The 22,103-nt window shown below is 41.2% G+C and overlaps 1 protein-coding gene across 1 annotated transcript in view; it reads right to left on the bottom strand.

The window, feature by feature from the left end:
• LRFN2 (leucine rich repeat and fibronectin type III domain containing 2) overlaps nucleotides 1-21,898 on the bottom strand; it is a 36,097-nt gene extending 14,199 nt beyond the window's left edge. The window contains exon 1 of the mRNA XM_059841238.1: nucleotides 20,512-21,898. Coding sequence (XP_059697221.1) covers nucleotides 20,512-21,884 — 1,373 coding nt within the window. The 5' untranslated portion in view covers nucleotides 21,885-21,898. The remainder of the gene's footprint in view (nucleotides 1-20,511) is intronic.
• Nucleotides 21,899-22,103: the final 205 nt, after the last annotated feature.

Here is a 22,103-nt window from a genome sequence, read left to right as displayed (position 1 = left end):
GTCCTCATCCTGTCAAAATGAGCAGTAGTAGAAATTTGCCAAATGTTCGTTGATATTTAGGAACAAAAAGGTTGAGCTGAACATTGATTCATTACACCAAGCAGCATCAAAACCTCAGTATGATCCCTTCAGAAAGACTAAAAAGTCCAAAGTCATACTCATTCCTAGAAAAGAATCACAGTAAATACTTTTAAAAATCACTACATAGAAATATAAAATTTCAGGCTTCTTTGGAGAGCACAGCCAGAACTGCATTCTAGGGTATATTAACTTATAGGACTCTGATTTCTCACACTTCTATTTGTCATGAGTATTATCAGAGTAGTGATCAGCATTTGACTGAACTTTTCTAATACCCAATGTAAACCTGAAGAGGAAACTTAAGCATGATCCTCTGTAACCACTGTATGGGCTGGGAGATTTCTTCGACCTGCAGTGATTAAATTACAAATTATGTTGCACTCAGGAAAGCATTTTCCCTTCTTTCACCAATAAATGGTTACCTCAGAAGTACCAGAGTCCAGCTCAGAGTGTATGAACACAAGAATAAGTAAATTTTGCTCGCTTACGAAGTACTGCAAAGTTGTGCTTCATTAGCAGAACTGCTGGTTTTGGCTTGTCTGCAGGGGGCTGGGTTAGAGGGAGTCCTAAACTTGCTTCTGTACCATTTGATACACAGCTGCTAGGGTCTGAGTTCACCTCTCTAAACGTTGTTTCTGGCCTCTTCCTAGGTCACACCCAGACAGTGCCAATCCTGCGACACGTGGAATTAGGACAGGCAGAACCATCAGTCTGTGGCAGGACTCCAGCAAGGCACAGTGTCTGTCTTTGACATGAAGAGAGAATAAGGGTCAGATGAGCATCTTGACTGATGAGATGGCCTTCCTCACTTTCTTGCTAGGGAAGTCAGCCAACTTTGTAGAGGTTTTAATTTTTTTAGAATTTTCATTTCCTTCATTATCTGTCTCTCACCAAAATGATGGAAAGATGGTCACCCACAGAAGAAATGAAGCTGCAAATCTGCTGAACAACAGCTCTGACTTACAAGATGGGAAGATGTAGCCTGTACCCAAATGCCTGCCAAAGGAACCCCCACATTTGCCTCACATGGTAAATGAAACAAAGTGGGAATGGTCTAATAAGAGCTGTCTTTGGTCCTGAAAATCTGCTTGGGAGCTGCCTTTGTTTTCACAGTGGCAGGAGACATCTCAAGCAGAACACACCCCTGTTTCATCCCTGGTGCCTCTCTCCAGAGACAGTAGAGATATAAAAAAATCCTGTGTCCAAGTGTCTCAGAGGCTTTTCATTCACATTAAAATTGCTTTCAAACCCGACACTTAGGGTGTAGCCATTTCCCTGTCATGTTCTCTCTGTCTTTGCAGGTGTGTATTTGTACCATTCCCCCATGCTCAAGGCTGTATCTTTTATTGATATTTGATATTGATGCTATTGATATTTACCCTACTGTGAAAATGCCAAAAATCATTGTGATGGTGCCAAAAATCATTAGTTAGTGTCTGGAAAGGGCTCTATTCTGAGATATAGTAGAGATAACTTGGCACTGCAGAAAACTTCTAAGAGCTATTGGCTTTTACAAAACTCTCAGAATTTACTGTCTAATATGCCTCACAGGCAGACTAAAATTAACTTACCTCAGATAACAGAAATTCCAGACAGAACCCATGACTCCTCACAGTGCATGTGTTTTTCTCTTGCACAATAACCTGACTATAAACTACAAGTCAAAAATGAGTCTGATCCTAAATTCATGTGGCTATGCACATAATGAAGATAAAACTCTGGCTCACAGTGATTAAATTTCAATGAAATATTGAAGAATGCTTAACTGGCTTCAATACTTCAGCTGTAGAAAAGAATTTATTCTGTCATGACTAAAATTCATAACCATGTTTCAGAAAATGAGTAAATCTTTAATGGCCATGCTGGCAACATTTTGCAGTTCCACAGAAAAGGTGAATGAACAGAAGAGTTCCTATAAACACCTGCATAATTTCTCACTCTGTAGTGTAAATTTGTGGGAGCCTGCCACAGATTTCGCTTAAGTATTTTTTCCTTATGTGCACTCTGGGTTTGTTGGCAAATACTGGCCTCTTTATTCTCTAAAGTGTCCAGAACTTTCATAGTCATATTTCTGGTTCCACTGCTATGTGGATATTTTTTTTTTACCTTGCTATGGAATGAATCACTCCACCCTCCCTCCAGCACGAAGACAAATGTGACTGCTGCTCCTGAACATATGGTAGAGCCTAAAAAAAGGGTTATCTTGTAGGAGTGTATCTGTATGCATCACTTATCACACCGGCCCCAACGGAGAGTTTAGGAGATGATAGCTTCTCTTTTTCTTTCTCAAACTGCTCATGTTCAGCATTTCTCTGTCTACTGCTTTCCAACACACTCATGATTCCTCGAGAGAGGAAAGCCCACTCCCAGTACAACTGGCCTTTTACATATTGCTCAGCAAGCTTGGATTTGCTCTACTTTCAGGGACAAGTTTTATATAGTTCAAAAGCAAACGCACAGAAATTTTCCTCCTTTCTGTGTTCATAATTTCTGTGTAACATTATAGAACACTTTCCTGTCTCTGAAGAGAACAACTGGTATGAAGAGACAGATTTTTGAAGTTACAAATTTCTACGGTGCTCTCAGTTTGAGAGAGAAAGTGTTAGCATAATATTTTATCCCAAAGCAATCTTCTCAGATTACAAAGTCTGTCTCCCTCAAGAAGCTGTGGGCATCTTCAGAGTGACCCATGTGATGACACAAAGGGTCATTTTTCTGTGAACATTCACTAGTGTCAGGCAAACACTTTGAGGATTTCAGAAATCTTTAACCAGTGTTCAAAAGTAATTAACTAGAATAGTCTCTAATGGAAATGCTTTCTATAACTCAAGACACAGCTACTGTGAGTTGAAGGAACAATTGGCTCCATTTTTGTCGATAAGAAAATCCTGTAGAGGTAAAGATGGCTCCTCCAATGGCTCTGGCTAAAATAGATTTAAAGCTTGGTAGAGGAATGGCTGCTGTACTTGCCCACGCAAGTTTAAGTATATGGGTCAATGTGACCATAAAAGAAAATGCAGAAGAAATGCAAAGGCATGGGCATTTCCATCTTGTTTTAAATCAGAGTAGAGTCATGGGTACTTGCACAGGGGCCCTACTGAGCTCTCTGGTACTGAGACTGCTCACCCACTCACAAGCACACTATGTGTTAATAATTCCATCAGTGATGTTTCCTTCAGCAATTGTTTTGAGGCTGAGCTTGTGCTCACTAAACCTGGCCTAATCCGTACCACTGCACTGAGCCTGTGATTATTTCTTATAAGAAATCTGCTCTTATAGCCTTGCTGGCTTTGCAGTGCTCGAGGCCTTCACACTGGCATATCAAAAACAGCAGCAAGGCAGCAAAGAGGGAGATGCTGATGAATGGCTGCAGGGACCACTGAGCATCTCAGACAGCAATACACCCCAAAAGACACATCTAGACCAAACTTCTTCCACAATGAACCACAGCACAGAAGGCAGAGGTATGTCTGCAAAAGGCAGAGGTGTGTCTGCAGTACTCAAAATATCCTTGGATCCAACAATCCAAGGGACTGGCTAGTGGAGAACATCCCTGTGTGATGCAAGAAAGTGAAGCAAGAAAGAAGTATACATTTTTATATTTTTCCATCTCAGATGCAGCCTAATGTAAAGTGTCATAATATTCTCTTAGTTTAGTCAAGCACAAGTGTTTTTTTGCAAGCTGTATCTTGCTGAGATAAAATCAATTCATGAGACTTCATGACACTCCTTAGTGTCTCCTTAGATCATAGCTTAATTGCTTACCCAGAGAATAAACAAGGATAAAGACTTTGATACTGCCATATGCTTTCTGCACCAGTGGACACTCTTAAGGTTTGTTAGGGTCTGTCCTACCAGACCTCCAGACAACCAGCAGTCTCTGAAATGGTCAGTACCTGTTGTTTCCACCAGACTTACTTTCAGTAACATTTAGGAAGGGCTGGTACTTGGAGAAAGTACTGACTGAAAGCTTGGCAGCCCTTGCCACATCAGTGATAAAGGCTCTGCTTAGCTCTCTAGGAAGACAAAGCCATGTAGTACCTTTTTTGATACAGCCATAGAAGACCCATTTGACTGCTGTGATGTGACTGCCAGTTAAAGCAATGAGTATTCACTCACAAAAGTTAAGGCAACTGAAACCTTAATGCTTACAATTGTAACATTACCTTACACAGAGGTGTTCAGTTTTATTGAACCTGCTGACTTCACCAGAATACCTTGATTGACAGTTTGACTGGTTTTATGTTCTTGCCTTTGTGGGAAGGGGTTGTTCCCAAATGTGAATAGCAGTATGGGTAGTCATGATCATCTAGTCTGACTTTCTGTTCAACAAAGTCCAGCACAGGCTGGGGACTTTATTCAGGGATTCTTCCACTGATCCACAGCACTGTGGTTTACTGGACATGGGGACTTAATGGTTTCTCAGGGGATGAAAAGTTGCTGACTCTATGTCTGCCTACTGGCTCATACCACAACATCAAAATGTCACAGCTCATTTCCACTTTGAATGTATAGATCCTCACTTCAGCCTGAGAAAGATAAAGAGGGGTTTACACATCTGCATACAAAGAAAAAACAACAAGCAAAGAACAGACTTTGAGGCAGGATGGAGACATTGTCTGTTTAAAGCTGTTGAGAATTATTAAAGTTCTGAAATTTACTTTTGGAAGAATCAGAGGATGGTATGAACTTTTATACTTGTGGAGAGGAGGCAAGGTGTTGTGGAGATTTGGAATTTAAAAAATAATCTCATGGGTGATGGGTGGTCTGCTACTGTCCAAGATGACTTGCTAAATAGTTAATGGTTTTTCTAGAAAATAATTTCTATAAAATGATTAAAGGACAGACTTGAGAAAGCCCAGGTGGTCGCAGACAACCTGTCCAAAGACAGGATAAACATGAAAACAAGTATCAAGAGTTTAATTATGGGAAAATACCTAGGATAACTGGTTGAAATTGAAGGGGGTACAAAGGCAACACGGAAAGAGGAAGACCATGATATCTCATGCATAAAAGGTATTTAAAGCCAGTTCTAGAGTGTCTAAAGATAGGCTGTGTTTTTATGTCCAGTCACTTCCACTTGAAACACGTCTGTGACTGTGAGGTACTCCTGTGTGTTATTATCACTATTAAAAGTGACATAGAAAAAGTCCCCTAAGATTTAGCAGCTTTTTCAGAAGGTCACAGGACCACATGAACACAGAAGAATGTAAAACCAGTACCTGTTCAGCTGAGCATGTTAGTTTCTGCAGTACTACTCAGTTCTAAAGTGGTTCTACTGTCACACATGTCAGGGAAGCCAGCACCAGTTCAGCCCAAGGGTTTTGTGCAGCAGATCTTTAATGCTTTCGTGACAATTTTCAAAACTTTTGTTGTGTAGATGAAACAAAGGTGACCTTTATCCTTTTCTTTTCTCCATTTAAGGTCAGCAGCAGTTCTCTGATCTACTGACAATGGCACATGATGCCCATGGAGAATATCCCATTGTTACCAATGATTAATAGTTGCATTGCACTCCCCTCAGGGTCGTAGCTACTCAACGCCTGAGATTTTGAGAATGATGGAACATCCTGGGTACAGATATACTCATGAATACTTCCAAGCCAACAAAAATCACCAGCTCTCTAGGAGGTTCTTCACAAGTCAGAGTATCATTTTCAGATTAACATGTGCATGTGTCACAAGAGTGGGGAAAGCAGATCTCTGATAGGAGGTACTGGAGGAGTAGTTTAAGATTGGTTATCATCACTTCTCAACTCTGTTCATTGTTGCTCACTTTGCAGAAAGAAAATGTCAGAAAGGCAATAATTTATTGTCCAGTCTGTCTGTGTCTGTGGCAGACATTTCATTTGCAGTTGTGCTGAGAAGTGCACTCTGAAGCACACGACTTACCCCAAAAACAGCAGTATAATAACATCACGAACCAGCTTCCAAGAGGGCTGCCTGTGGGAGTAGTGTATCAGTCACTTGGAGATAGAGCTGCTGATTTTAGCCACCAAAAGCTTTTATTTCTGGTAGCTCTGTAGAAAAAAATTCATGCATCAAAGAGAGTTGGACTATGTTTAGGCTAATGGATTGTCAAGAAATGGCTCAGCCACAAAAGCTCAGCCTTCCTGACAGCTCAGAGCTCCGAATCACTATGTAGAGACAGAGTCTTGCCCCTGTCCTGGCAAGGTGAGGGGCCAACTGTGGTGAATCCAACTCTTGGGTCCACCTGAGATGTGGCCCCCAGAAAAGTGAGAGTGGCTCTCACCCCACTCCAGCTGGGCCTGGGAGCTGGCAGGAGGAGGAAAGGCAACCCTCTTTGAGCTGCCTTCTGCAGCCATTGTCTGAACTAAATACTGGAACTTGGGGTACAGAAACCTCTCCAGGGAGTCAGGCAGTCTGGTTGTGTAGGCTGACAACTACACTCAACTTCTTTGTAAACAAAACAGAAGGCATGTGAGATTGCCAAAATGCTAACTCTCTGCTACACACTGTAATTTTCAGCTGTGAAGCTCAACAGAGCTTTTCTGGATTCATAACAGAAAAGTATCTTGTAGTTCTCAGAAGCTGCAGTTTATTAAAAAGAAATTTGAAATACAGTAGTTTTGTTTGCATCTTTTGATCTTAATAAGAGTATTCATAGGTTCAAGAAAAAAAGTTAGCCTGTTCAGATATCCATTTTCAAAAACAGAACTTAGGAAGCTTGTTTTTCAGTGAAAACCTTTAAAATATTAATGGAATAGAATATTATTTCTATTTCCTACATATTTTTATTACGCCTTCCATAATTTCACTTTTCATTTTGGGGGAAATAGATCTACAATTTTCTGAGTTGTTCTACCTATAGACATTTAGAATTAACAGCAGCCTTATTAAGAAAAGCTTGAATATTTCATTGAATAGTCAGTCTCTGCAAAGTTTTGGTGCTTATCCAGATCTGATTGAACAGCAGTTAAATTTCCATAGTTTCTAAAGATGAAAAATAGGACTGAAACCCACAGAAAAGTCTGTTCTGCTTCCATTCCTGGCCTGCTCTACAGCAAAAGAAAGCACCTCATTTTACCTCTGTGATGGAGTAGAGAATATAGTGGATTTTTAGGGAACTGACTATGTTAACCCATCCTTGGAAGCAGCATTGAATTTCATCTCCAAGTCCTCAATGAAGGTTGTTCCACTTATGATTATCACAACTTGGTTACTATGTTTGTGATAGACACAGGTATAAGGAGCATCCTATATTGGCTCATTAAACTGTGTCCTATGTATATATTCATCTATCTGTGCTCAGTAAAATATTGGCTATCAAAAGAGGTATCTAAAAATAGTGGGGTGAAAAGAAACAGCAGAAGGATAAACAGGAAGTCAAATCAGAAAACACAGGCTCAAATGATTTATCTAACATTTATCTAACATTTTTAAAGAAAAAATCTATGACAGAAAAGTCAACAGTCGTAGATCTCATAGTTCACTAGTTAGAAAAAGTCTCACAGACCTGCAAGCTTGATAATTATGAATAGAAAATAAAAGCAGAGAAATTTCAGTCTGGCCATAAATTAAATCACAAGTGGGAAAAGAGGATCCAGTCCTGACATGAGGTTTGTTGTGACTTAAAACTACTAAGCTTTGTAGAAAAACTACTAAGATTTGTAGACAAATCCAGAAGGGAAAAAAATGAAAAGAAGGACTACATTAAGCAAAGTTGGGAACAGAAAGAGGGAGTAAAGATAAAGAAGATTTTTTTTCCCCCCAAATTGATCTCTCTGCCTTCATGTACCCTTCTGTGTGCTCATGTCACCCTTCTCAGATTTTATCTCCCATCTTCATTCCTCTGCCTTTGGCTAAATGTTGTGCAGCTCTCTGCCTTTTTGAACTGTCATTAAAACAAGGTGTAAGAGCCAGCGCTGCAGTTAAACAGCAACGCATGTCACCTGCTGAGTAGTGCTGTCACTGCCAGCAAAGACACAACACATCACACACTCAAAATTGGGCAAAACAGCTCAGAATATGTAAGAGGGCCTTTTTGTTTCACCTGTAGCAGGGAGGGCGCAGTTGGGATGGTACAAGTGCAGTATCTACTGCTGCTGTCAGGGAAAGGCTGACAAATGTGATGACTCCCAGGGCAGAAACTTCAGCTAGAGGTTTTTAGCTGCTGCAGCTGTGACTGTGTGAGGCAGAGCTGTTTGGTTTGTGTCTGGCAGATGGACTCATTACCTGTGCCAAACAATCCCCCCCCCCCGCCCCCCCCAAAGGAGCTTGTGTAAAGTATTTTGCATTACTTGGGTGTCTCCTGGACCATAGGTGTTTAAAGCTCCTACATGCAGTAATACTGGATGCTAGTAAACCCATGGTACACTTTGACTGTAAAGTTGACTGGATATCTCAAACATAATTTTAGTATTAAAATAGGAGGCTCTGCTAGATCAATTTTTTCTTGCCTCTTGTAAGAAAAATTAAAATGAAAGCTATAGGTGTGAGGATCCACAATGTTCTTCCTCTCCCTGGCACCTGTGAGGGGTGCTGTGCTCCCAGCCCTTGCTCTGCCCCTCCACCATGTCCTCTGCTCCTTTTCCACTCACCCATGAGCAGCTGCCTCCTCTCCCTGCGCACCCCAACCACTCCTTTGCCACCGAAGGAGGTGAAACAGGGACAATATGGGTGGGAAGGAGAAGCTCTGTGGTGAGGGGGGAGAGAGCAAAGTGAATGTGGCGAACTTACAGAGTCTTACATCCAGGAGGTAACTCCTCAAAGGGCATGATGTATGGTGGAAATGGGACTGTCATTCCAAAAGCTGTAACATCCACAACGAGATTGATAGCAACACTTCTACATTTCCATATGAAATGTTTTGGGTTTTTTTTTTCCCAATAAGCAAACAAAACAACTGTTATGGAGAATTTTCAGTCTACAGAAACAGATGTTGCAATACTGGAATTTCCCATGGGAGAGGTATTCCAGTGTTTGTTCCATTTTAAACAGGGCTAGAAAATAAAACTGCGTTGATGCACGGTTTGTTTCTTTATAGCCATTGCAGAGGCAGGTGTTTGGAGGGTGTGCTAGACAGATGTTGCACATTGCTGCAATGACTGTAAGACCAATTACCATAGATCTGGGTTTTTTAAATCAGTTTTTAAATCTGATCCTTGTTCGATGTCAAGAATAGTCAATTACATCGTGGTTCTGTCCCATCATATGCCAGATTAAGGTTTGCTTTGGCTAAACTGAGGTACTAGCTTCAAAATTTCCCCACAATAACATCTTTTGTTTTGGATCTAGTAAATGTGACCTGATTTAAAAAACAGCCTGCAGCACTTTTAAGTGTATACCTCCCTGTCATCAGCAAGCTTCACTGAGGTTAAGCAGAGGAGACGAAAATGGCAGGAGCCAGGAAAACACAGATCATGTCCTCAGGGACTTTAAGTAGTAGGAATTCCTATAAGTTTCTGCGGCTTTTCTTGGACCCCCTTTGCTGCCTTAAAACCACAGAAAGTTTCTGGACTGAGATCACATAAAGAGAGTAGAAAACAGGTTTTAACCTAGTGCAGACATACGTGGTTTCACTGAGTAATGGGCATGAATCTCGGCAAGCACATTAACCCAGCCTTTAAATGGGGAGGTACAGGGAGCAGCAAACTGTCAGGAGCTGAGACAGAATGGAAGCTGTTTAAGAACAATGAAATAAAGGATTTAGTCTGAAAAATACTCCAGCATAATTGGTTAATTAATCCACAGCCAATACAATTATCTATGAAAGAGCCCAAATAAGGAAATTCCATGAAAGAGGCCAAATAAGGAAAAAGAGGAAAGGTGAACCAAAAAAAAAAAAAAAAAAAAAAAAGAAACTCTGTTATAGTGAGAAAAAAACCTTACCTCCTGAAAAAACAAACAGCTAAAACCTCTTATGCTTTCACTAGGCAGAGTTTGTGTAGCACAAGGTCTTCACCCCACACCAACCTATTGTTGTACAGAGGTGCAGTACAGTGCCCTGAAATGGGACTGCTGCAGTCCCTCAGGCTTTTGTTAATCCTCTTCACAAGTGGGAATCCTGCTCCCAGTGTTCATTTCATCTTTCCCCTTGGAAAGAGTTCTTCACCTCATAGAAATTGCCAGTGTCCCCAGAGAGAATAAAAACAGCAAACAACTTAAACTACTAGCCATACATAAAGCCTTGTGTGCTCAGTGGGGGTCATACCCCTAGGCAAACCATGCAAGAAGCAGAAGTACTTCTGCACTGATTTTTTCTAGCAAAGAGTTTGCAGCATTTCTAGTGCCACTGAGAGTGCAGGAGGTTTGTCTGACGCCACCCAGAGAAGACAGAGCTGTCCCTGCCCCTCTCTTCAGCCAGCAGCCTGTGACAGCAGCCAGCCTGGGCTTTATGGGTCCCTGAGCTGGAGGGGCCAGGCTCTGAAGGTGACTCCAGGTGGCTTTTCCTTCTTCTGTCTGCTCAGGGGCTGCCACGTCATTGACTGAATCAGCAGCCAGAGGAGACTGCAAGGACCCGGGGGTTGAGGAGAGAAGCAGGGCTCTCTTGGTTTTGTTGCCTGCTCAGCTCACAAGTACATTTGGCCCCCTTTCAGGGCTAGAAGAGAAGAGGCACAGAGAGATAGGACAGTTCCAAGCCAATTTCTTTTCTCTTCCCCTCTCCTACTGCCCAACCTTGGCAGCACAGCTAAATTCCTCCCCGTGGCACTTCCAGGCTGTGAAAATCCACACTGCAGCAGAGAGAAGAGCAGGCATCAAGCTAGTGACACATCCTCACCTGAGAGTAACCAAGCTGAAACTCTGCCTCCACACACCCAAATTAGCCAGATTTGAGTCCATTTGGACACTGCCAGCCGTCCCAAGCCTGCAGTTCAAGGAGCGTGGGGGCTGTGCTTGTTTCTCATTCTGAGCCATCCTTCTGGAGCAGAGGCGTGCCCCACGCTCCCAGCGCCAGCACAAGGACTGATTCATCAAGCCTGACTCCCTGAGGCAATCTGCCAGACGACAGAGCTGCTGGTGGGGTGTCTTGATGCTGTCAGCTGCCCATATGTCTACTGGGCAGCTACTGCCTGTGCAATCCCCACTCAGAAAAATTCAGAGCACGGTTTGGGATATCTGCATAAGAGCCAATCAGTTCCACAAACTAAGCCGATTAAATAAACAGATAATTTAAAAAAAAAAAAAGTATTGGGTTGAGCAAATAGAACTTTTATTTGTTTTCTAGTCAAAATGAAGTAAATTATGAGACAATAAATATATTACAACACTTAGACAAATTCAAAGTGATGGAAGAGGAAGGGGAGGGACGACAGATGGGCAAATACAGTATGAATTCACACCTAGTGCTGGCTGTCTCAAACTGTTCATCTCTGCAAATAAACTAATCTGTAAGCCAGGAGCAGCTGAACAGAAGAGGCTTAGGGCATAGCCTTACCCCGCTGTCTCCAGGGATTTTTCAGTCACCCTAAAGCTGTAGCCATGTAGTGGATGGACTCTTTCCCATCCAAGGATGCCAGACTAACATCTCTCTTCCTTGCCCATCTCTGCTGCTGTGGCACACAGGCGATTTTGCTTCCACTCTATGGTGCCATCTGCTAAAACCTGCTTCCTTTCTGGACAGTACCACTTTATTGGATTCTTGACAAATGTCCCAGGACCTAACATGATTCTGTGACTCTGAGAGGTCACCTGGGCTGTGACAATAGGGCAGATCAGCCTGCTGGCTGGGCTGCCTTTCTCTGCTATGAAAATCAGAACATTTCATTTTAAACATAAGCAATTCTCAATGGCATTATAATTTCAAGGTTTCTTTAGATGAAAGTACTAGTCTGCTATCCTCAGCTAGGGCTGGATTACCATTTTGCTAGGCCCTATTACAGATTATTATGGATTACAGGGTACATGCCTGTACCTTCCTCATATTAGACTGCAAAACAAGACAAATCTGGGAAAAGGATGGCATGACAATGAAATAACCCATATCTTGTTTTCAAAGACATCCATTACCTCAAATTTTCTTTCTTTACTAGTCAAAATTTGAGCTACATTTCTCCTGTGCCCTTTTAAGAACAAAGAAAAGATAAATTACTTGTAGTACAAGGCTTCATTGGAAACCTACAAGTACAGCACTCAAAAAATTACACGGAGCATGAATCTGATTTCTGCCTCAAATTTTAAGTTCTTCAGCTTATCTGAATTCTCTTCTTTCATCTTTCCCTAACCAAAGCATTAACACAAAGACTGCTCACCATCAACATTCCAACTGAACCCCAAAATAGGTTTAAATGAGAAGCAAGTGTTGCATTCAGCTTGCACTGCATCATCTGAAAAGAGACTTTTTCTCACTCTGAGTGCAAATGTTTTGCTCAGAAAAACTCCCTGTTACAGGCAACTCCAAAAATAACCAGACTTGTAAGGGCTAAAGCTAATGAAGACTTTTTAATATAATTTATTTATTCCAGTGTATTCTTCTCTTTATTTTTTTAAAATTTTTCCAGTGCTGTCTGTGTCTTTTTCCAGTTCTATATTTTTAAATCATTTCTCTAGGAAAACAAGCTGTATCATTGCTATTATGTGTAAGGGTTAATCAGTTCCATCATTGTACAAAAAAGTAGATTTTCTTCTGAAAATAGCCTGAGCCTACAAGCAGAAATCCTGGTGTGAAAGAGAAAGGGTATAATAGGATATTCAGAGCAAGCAATTAGGTAGGTAAGTCTGCAGCTATGCCAGTGAAATAAGGCACTGTGTTCTGGCTGTGCTTGTAATTTTGACTTATTCTTTCCCTGTCATCCTCTTTGTCCTGTCCCATGTATTTGATAGATAAAATATTCCTACACAACCGAATGAATATAATTGCTTGCACAACCCTGAAAACAATATTCACAGTCAGAGCTCAACTGTTCAGCGCTGGAAAGACCAGGAGAAATAGGAGCCTACTGCAGGAGGAGCAAGAGCTCTCTTTGAAGACCCTCCCACCAAGAACCTAAAGCCACATCAGCTTTGAAATGGGTAAAAAGGCTGTCCAATGACTTCAGAGGGGAGCTGTTTGGGGTGGGGTGTCAGAAAGCTGGGGAGGTAGGAACTGTCAAGGCACCCTCTCTCACCTGCCTACAGCCTGGAACCTGCACGTGAGCAAGTGGGAGCTCAGTTGAGCAGAATGATCTCAAACTGGCAAGGCAAATTTTAGTAATATGGTGTTTTAGAGCACAATATGCTTTTAAACATTTTTTCATTTGTAACACTATTGCAAAACACCTGTGGATAAAAATAAATCATCCCCTCCTTCAAGCAGGTATTTTTCAGCCATTAGTTTTACTATTGGTTCAACACCCTTGGAGGAGATTTCTAAGTAGTCTGAATTGGTGGTGATCCAGTTGAAATGAAGGGTGAAGTGAGGGGAGGGAGAATGTTCTTGACTACAGATTTAGAAAGACTAGGAGTAGTTGTCACACTCTGTGGTTGCTGATACCTTTTCCATTCCTCCTAAAAGGGCCCAGATATCAGCAAATGTGACCCAAAATTAAGAAGATATTAGAGTGGATCTCTGACACAAACTATAATTCTAATGGATGAGCAGTAGAGAGAAAAGGAGTAGTGGGAACTTGCTGCAGGCACTGCAGTGAAAATGCAGAGATCAAGTAGAGCCTCTTGGGTACTTAAATGTGCATTACATATACAAATTATGGACATGGTAAAGATTTTCATTTAGAAATCAAATTGTTGACTCACCTAAAGCTGAATAAAAGTCTTATTTCAATGTTTCATTTTGGCATCAGATGTATAACTTTTTATTGCAATAAAGGCAGTAGGGGGCAGATATTGGCACTTAGGTTCAGAGCATCTGAGAGAGAGAATGTGGCAGATGTTATGGGCAAGACCTAGCTCATCCTGAATTCCCCTCGAGTGAAAATGCTCTGCCTTATTGAGCTGAATTAATAATTGGTAACAGAGATGAAACAGGGTACCACTGTCTTATGCTGAATCACAGAATTACAGAATATTCTGAGTTGGGAGGGACTCACAAGGATCATCAAAGTCTAACTCCTGGCCATGCACGGGACTGCCTTAAGAATCACATCATGTGCCTTAGAGTGTTGTCTAAAGTGATTCTAATTTCCTTTCCACGTTGCGCAACACCCCTAGATGTGGGGTGAAATGAGAATCAAGCAATTTGCCTTCATATTCAGCTCCTGAGGCTGAGTTTGGGGGTAGAGCTGTCACATACAACTTCTCCACAGGCCTCAATAAATGTTATTTGGAAGGAGTTAAACTCGGAAGGAAATGTGAATGTCTCCAAGCTGGGAGCAGGTGCTGTCCTGCCCTGCCCTGCTCTGCTGGGGCACTGGAGAATAGTCAGCAGCAGTGCAAACACTTTCTCATGAGCCCTCACATACATCTCACATGCTCATATGTCAGGGGCATATTTCCCCTAGGGATAAAGGGCCATTTAGTATTTTGCACTTCTGTGCCAGCTATCAAACAAGAAAATGGTCTGGGCAGCATCCACGTGGTCGGGCACTGGTCATGATGACCTGGACTTGCTCTGACCAATGGATTCCTCATCATTTTCTGTGATTCTTAAAAGCACCAAGTGGATGATAGTTCGTCACAACAATCTAGGATGACTTTGGGGACATTACTGAGATGTACACCTAATTTTCTTACATATATTATTTTTAATAGGTTTATTTCCTATTTTATATGTCTATTTTTACTTCATTTTCTAGTAATACATGTACTTTTTCTCCTTTTCACTACATTCTCTTTTTTATTCTTTAAATATTTCTCATATTGCAAGGGAGGTTGGGATGGTGGGGGAAAAAAAGCACCAAAAAAAAAAAAAAAAAAAAAGCAAAAAACTACCCCAAAAAAACCCTGTCCCTGTACTTAAACCAGCAAAAGAAAGAAAACAAAAAAAAAGGCTAGATAAAAATGTTTTCAGCAGACACAAACAAAACACCACAGTCCCAGAATACAGGCATCTGAAAAGCAACTTCTTCATTATGACTGGTGCCTTGCAGCAAGCTTGCACGTGCTGAGGATACTCCATAAGCCAATACACACTCCTGCTGCAAAACCGTCTCAAATGATCTGAACTACCAAATGTCCATGCCAGGCTTCCCTCTGCACTGATTGTATAAATCTCGCTTCCCTTTGGACTGTGACTTCATGTTTTTATTTTTATAAATTGGCACTCTCTACCTTTCAAATATAAAAGATTAATACATGCTGATTAACATCTTCATGTGCTGTCCTCCCTCCTAGTTGTTGTTTTATTTAATGTTTAAATATGTAAATGCTTTGGCCAAATCAAGGGTTTATCCTGCATATAATGCAAGGGGAATAGCTCAGCTCATATGCTGAGGTTAAGTCGGGAATTTTGCTGCAGGTGTGAGCCATGGAGGCAGGTCAGTGCCTAGCAAGGCTGGAGACGGGTGGAACTGAAAATTGGGCAAAAGTGTGGCAAACATTTATCTGCAAATCTTATTTGTCTGAACCCAGTGACCAAATCACAAGTAAGGAGAGGTGTTTGGGTCTTTCAGAATAAATGAATTCTCTGTCTTTTCCAAAGCTAACCAGTACTCTGTGTTTCTAACTTTCCTTTGACAGAAAGTGACATAAACACTTTGCTACAGCATCAGGCTGTTGAGACAATTTGCCCTACCAGCAACAGGACAGGGCTTCCTCTGTTTTCTTGAGCTGGAAGATCTCCACACAGTAGGCTTTCCTTGCAAGAAGCATTAGACAATGGCATCCTCTCTGATGCTCAGTGTGGCACTGCTGTTTGAGAGAGCCTCCTTATGTGAATTAGATATTCCTGAAGTTTGCAGCACCTCAGTCATGAAGCACTTTCTTATTGACATGCACTTGACTAGTATATTTATATGGGTATATTTATACCACCATGCTGTGGGAAATTCAAGCTCAGTTAATTACTTCCTCCCTAGTTTAAAGTATCCATGAGTGCAAATGCTGAAACTATTTTTTGCTCATGAAAAGGAACTGAACAATCACCTACAGATTGCTAAACTGCAGCCAATATTTAACTGAGAGGTGACAGGATAGTGGGGATCTCTGTTCAGCCACCCTGTAAAGCACTTGCAGTAAAAGGAGCTGTGTAAATATAAATCATTATTATATTGTTTAAGTAATCTAATCCATGGCACCATTGTTTAAATAAACTGGAGATGTGGAGCCATTTATTCATATTTTAATGTTTTTACTGCCTGCTACATAAAATATATATTTAAAAAATAAGCTTTCAGAAACATAAAAAATACTTTTTTTTCCCAGTGTGGAATTTATAAGTTAGGGAGACTATAACACTACTGTAATTCTTAATTTGTACAGCTGTTTTCATCACTTTTACTATGAAATACCACAAAATAAAACAGACCTAAATGTCTCATAAATCTAATGGCAGTGTCGCATTTCAGATGCACATTTTTAAATGGCTGCATCTTTGCTTTAATTCAAAACACAGCCAGAAGGCTCAGTATGACCTGGGAAGTTCTACAAAACACTTGCAGATTTATTCGCTTTTGAAAAAGTAGTGAAAGTATATATTACACCAATGCCTGCTGGCCAAAACTGGGACTTGGTCCCCCATCGTGTAGGGTGCTCAATGCATGAAAAAACCACAATCTCTCTCCCCAGATGCCTTACTTGAATTCAAGTGTTGCAGTTATGTAATCCTCCATCTTAATCATTCATGACTATCCCTGTTGCTGCAGACCACACAATGACTTCAAAGCAAGTCTCCCTATTCATTTATGTGGGCTCCTGGTTCCATAATATTTTCTTATGTGTTTATCCCCTACAAAGCAAGGTGGTGCTGTCACCCAGGTTACAGATGGGAAACTGAGTCTCAAAGATATTTTTTTCTAAACATTTATATTTCATTTCAATTCCTTATTCCAGATGCTTTTACACATCTAAAACACTTTGGAGTCCTGACTGAGAGGAGCAGGTAAGATCTTTATGACAGAGGAGGTTTCCTAGTGTTCACTCCTTTAACCCTGAGCCCAAGGACAGACCTTGGTCTTATTCCATTGCTTTCTCAATTGGACATTGGTTACTGTTTCTGCATGTTTTTCTTTCTAAAATGGAGTGATTTTCAGTTTTCTGGCATGGACATTTGGTAGTTTAGTTTGGCTAAAAGTGATTTACTAGCATTGGTGTTGGTATTACAGAGAAGATGAAAGAATGGAAAGACTGCGTCATTAAAACCCACAGAATGCAGATCCAGGACTTACTCATTAAATCACAATCAGAAACATGCACCCTGCATGCATTGAAAGAGATGAAAACCTGCTATGAACTTGAGCAAAGGCCCTGAGATAGCAAATATAAGGAAGGTCAGATGTGAAGGCAGACAAACAGTGCTCCTCCTGCTAATCTTCATTATAAGGGCATTGGTATATCCAAAGCCAAACTTCACATTCTGGTACCATTTCAGCTCAGGGCAAATGGGAGGCCCAGCAGACAGCATTTGCCAGAATGTCCCAAAACTTAATTTTCTGTTGAGCCATTGCACCCTACTGTAGTCCCCTTTTGCACCATCCTGCCTGTGGAAAATCACAGTTGGCATGGAAGGAGAAATGAGACTGGTGACCTGGGTGATGATCAGGAGAAATGTTGATATCAACGCGGAGGGGAAAACTTCTGCTTTCACTCTTTCACAATGAGTACAATGTTCATGAAAAATTCTTAGCAGAGAGAGCAGCAGATTTCTGTCTTTTGTGCATACATTTCTTGCTTGTGAAGCAGGATTCCTAAAAGCTGAGCACAGCTGATGTGTCTCAGTCCTGGAATACCGAATGTCTTAGCGTATATTAAGTGCCCATCATTTTAGCAGCTAAGCAGTATCACGTCCCATTTAGCACATACACAGCATTTTATGGAGCAGAGCACTGTAGAAATCCTTTTCCCTTAGGTTTTTCCACACATTCATTGCAGTGATATGCATCTGACCAATTAAAGCAAAACAGCTTTAGTTAATTAACTCTAAGGGACTGAGTGGTTCCCTGACTGGAAGTTGTAAGGACTGGTTTTGATATTATGAGTACCATTGATTAACTCTCAGATGCTGGACAATCTCTTCATCTTCCTAGGCTTCATTTTTCCCTGGTGCAAAATGCAGAGGAAAAAAAATTGTTTTCTTTGGTGAAGTGCTTTTGAGAGCTGTGAGTGAAAAGAACTATGCATCATCAGTGAATCCTCAAAAAAGGCCTGATGGGAGATTTTTCAAAATAACACTGTCCTCACTGAGCTTCTGAAAAACTAAGCTACAACCAAATAAAGTAACAAAGGACCAAAACCACACTGGGAGATGGAAGTGGGGACATGATAAAAACTTTTGGGGTTGCCTAAAATCTTGACAGCAACTTTTTCTTCCAGACCAGGCTGGCAAAATGCCATCTTTCTTCACTGTGGCACCCAATTCTCACCCATCCATCTCCTCGGCTGCACGTCAGAGCTTTTGCATGGTTTGGTTCTTTTAACCCTGGCCATCCTCCTCCCTAGGAAACTGACACATCCAACCACTTCCAACATCTGACAACCCCTGCAAACTTATCTTTCTGGTTGCAGGGATATTCCTGTTCACTGGGCCAAATTCTTTTTATAATGCACATATGACTTATACATCTTTCAGAGTGTTTTTCAGCCTTACTCTGTCCTTAAGATCTTAAGGAGCTTTTGCCAAAAGCCTTGCCTTGGGAAAAAAATTTGCACTAGCATGTTTTCTTCCATTCTATTCCTGATACTGTATCATTACTTTATCTTTTCCTTTCATTCTGCTTAATTCCACATAGTTGCAATTCCCAAAGCTAACACACTGGTTCCACTGTACATTAGCCAGAGCAAAAGAAATAATTTTCACTTTTTAATTGATTTATTTCAAGATATTTTTATAATTGAGGGATGGAGGTGGACAGAACTCAATTTCCTCAGATTATTCAGTGTTTGAATAAATATCCTTTAAAAATGTTTTTTGGACTTGCTGGTCAATATTCCTGCTTTTGGCAACGAGTGAGTGAATTTGAAGTAGCTAAATTGATCACTTTATTCTTTCTGTTCTACAACTGACTCAGACAAAGGTATTGCTGGCACAAAATTTTGTCCGTGTAAACTAAACATTCAGTTCTGGAGAAGCTTTAAAATTAAATTTCATTACAGGAGAAGGGTGAGGAAAAATGTCACATGAATGTTTACTACCTCTCCTTTTGACTTCCTCATGCTAAGGAAAACCACCCTGGTGGTAAAGAAGAAAATAACAAGCCTTGTTGTGAGATCTGGAGGCCAAGTACCATGGCTTGATGAGTGCCTCGGCTCTCCCTGCAGGCAGCAGGAGAACAGAATGGCCATCAGGCAATAACACCAAACCTACCATGGAAATCAATGCCTTTGACTGCATTTTGGCCAGAGTTTATTCTCAAATTAGATTCAAACACCAAGTCCCATTATATCTCAACCAGATGAAATTTTTCTCCACAGCTTCAGGATGCTATAAAGCTGTAAGAGTTGATATGTTTGGTTCTATTTTTCCATGAGATTCTGACTTTTGCTGACAGATCTTTTACAACCAAAGACACAGTTCAGTTCAATGAAACTTTGCAATAAAAAGGAAGGACAAGGTGGTTTCTAGGGATTCATCACTAGCATGAATATGTCAATCATTCTTCCATTACACAAGGAAAAAACAGCAGTACTGTTTTCCTGTACTGTTCCTACACATTTTTAGTCCATAAAAATTTATTGCTGCTTCATTGCAAGAGCAATCCCTGCTTTACATCATTTGAAGTCAGAGGAGTTGTAGAACTGGAAGATCATGAGGAAGATTCAGGGTTTGCTCTCAAAATTATATCTACCTCTTCTTGCATTTAATACGGTATAGAAAACTAAGTGCTCCAAAGTTTTCAGCCATTATGGTTGTATAGAACAGATGTTATTGAAATAAGAAACAAGCTTTTTCATATAGGTGAAAAATGTCTTGTTAGCAACCCCAAATCTTGAATCACAGAATAATTAGAGCCTGTGTTATGGGTAGACAGCACAAACTTCCTCCCACGCTGCTTCCTCTCTAAGTAGTCTGTTTCAATCCCACCTACAGGAGGTGGAAAGGGAAATTTCTGACTTCGAGTCTTCAAGTTTTCCTTTCTTTGTTAAGCCTACTAAGGAGGCTACCAACTGCAGTACTATTTTTTCCCAAATTGAAAATTTTATAGAAAACAGCTGTTGGAAAATGAGTACTACAGGGATTTGCAATGTGTGACTTGGACAAAAAAGCAATGAACAGACCAACAGGCAAACTGACAGAGAGAAAGCAAATTTATCAAATACCACTAATGCCACTGGTCACAGCACCATCTCAGTTCCAAGTCAAATCAGTAAAAGTCAGAGTAAGACTTATGTTGATTTTCACCCCCTGGCATCATCAGAGGACCAAACAAAAAAGGCATTTACCTGTAGATCAGGACTTCATCATCCGAGCAGTTATACTGCAGCTGGTACATTTTTACCCGAGGGGCCGACTTGCTGACTGTCCACTTGACCAAAGCTGAGGTAGTGGTCACATCTGACACCAGGACAGCCCTCTCTGGGGGACCTTTTGTTTCACCACGATTGGACTTGGTGGAGCTGGTGATGTCCGAGAGCCTGGATTTCGGTGGAGCTGCTTTGCCTGTGCCGTTGCTGAGATGGGGTAGCTGGACAATTGAGAGTTCAATTGTTGCAGTGGACTCTCCTGCAGCGTTGGCTGCTATGCATGTGAAAGTTCCGTAGTCCTTGGAGGTGGTGATGTGTATATCTAAGGTGCCATTGTCATAGACAGCCGTCCTCGAGGAGTTTCCGATGAGACGGTCATCAGGGGCCACCCAGTGAATGATGGGAGTGGGATCCCCAATGGCTTTGCACTTCAGCGTGGCAGTTTGCCCCTCCAAGACCAGCAGCTTGTGAGTATGTTGTGTAATAAGAGGAGGCTCACAAACGAATTCCTCTTCCCGTACGTACCAGAAGTACCTTCCCTTTAGACTTGGAGGAGAAGCACAGGTTTCCATATCGTCGTCTCTGTCAAGCCGCCTTAACCACAGTAGCTCACAGTTGCAATGAAGTGGATTTCCCCCAAAGCTAAGGGATAGAGGTGGTGAAAACGGGGTAACAAGCAATGGGATTACTTGTGATCTAGCAAATATAGGGTCAGGGGGGAGCTTCTGAAGTCTGTTGGATGTTAGATCCAATCTGGCCAATTTCTGAAGATCTGCAAATGTCCCCTCTGTTATATAATCTATTAGGTTGTGATCTAAACTAAGCTGGTGCAAGTTTATCATCTTTCTTATAGATTCCCAGGGAATGCTTCGGAGGTTATTGTAGGACAGATCTAAGTCTTCCAATGTCAGTAAAAAATCCTCAAAGGCATCATCAGAAATGCTGCTTAGCTGGTTGTTGTTTAAAATCAAATGCTGAAGGTTAATTAAACCTCTTAAAGTATCCTCTTCAATCTCAGGCAACCTGTTGCTGTCCAGATGTAAAGACCGAAGGCTCTCCAAGTCAGTGAAAGAGTAGGGCTGTATGTAACTAATGGTGTTTCTGGACAAAGTCAGGTCAACAAGTCCAGACATATTGGCAAAATCTTGTCGGCTGATATTGATAATGAAGTTGCCCCCAAGACGGAGTTCAACAGTCCTTCGATCTATGTCCAGCGGTACAAAAAGGAGACCCTTGGAGGGACACAAAGTCCCCAGTGACTCAGACAGGTTCTGACAGACACAATATTTGGGACAGGCATTGACTGTGACAGCCATTCCAAACACCAGGATGCCGCAGAGCAATTTTTCCATTGTAAATCACGCAACAGTACCTGGAAGAAACGAAAAGAGTGTAAAGGAACATCAGCAATGATGATGTACTAATTATGATAGCTTTCTTCTTGTGTTTTGCCTAACATCTACCTCCAGAGAGACTTTGTGATGCCTCCTCTCAGGAGTCACACCTAAAGGCATCAGCCCTCTAGGATGGGACAGTTACGTGCTATAAAAACATTATAAAATCAATCTTTC

The sequence above is a fragment of the Haemorhous mexicanus genome, chromosome 3, assembly GCF_027477595.1.
Source record: "Haemorhous mexicanus isolate bHaeMex1 chromosome 3, bHaeMex1.pri, whole genome shotgun sequence".
Taxonomy (NCBI): domain Eukaryota; kingdom Metazoa; phylum Chordata; class Aves; order Passeriformes; family Fringillidae; genus Haemorhous; species Haemorhous mexicanus.
Note: the sequence above shows the minus strand (reverse complement) of the source record. Positions and strands in the feature narration are given on the sequence as shown.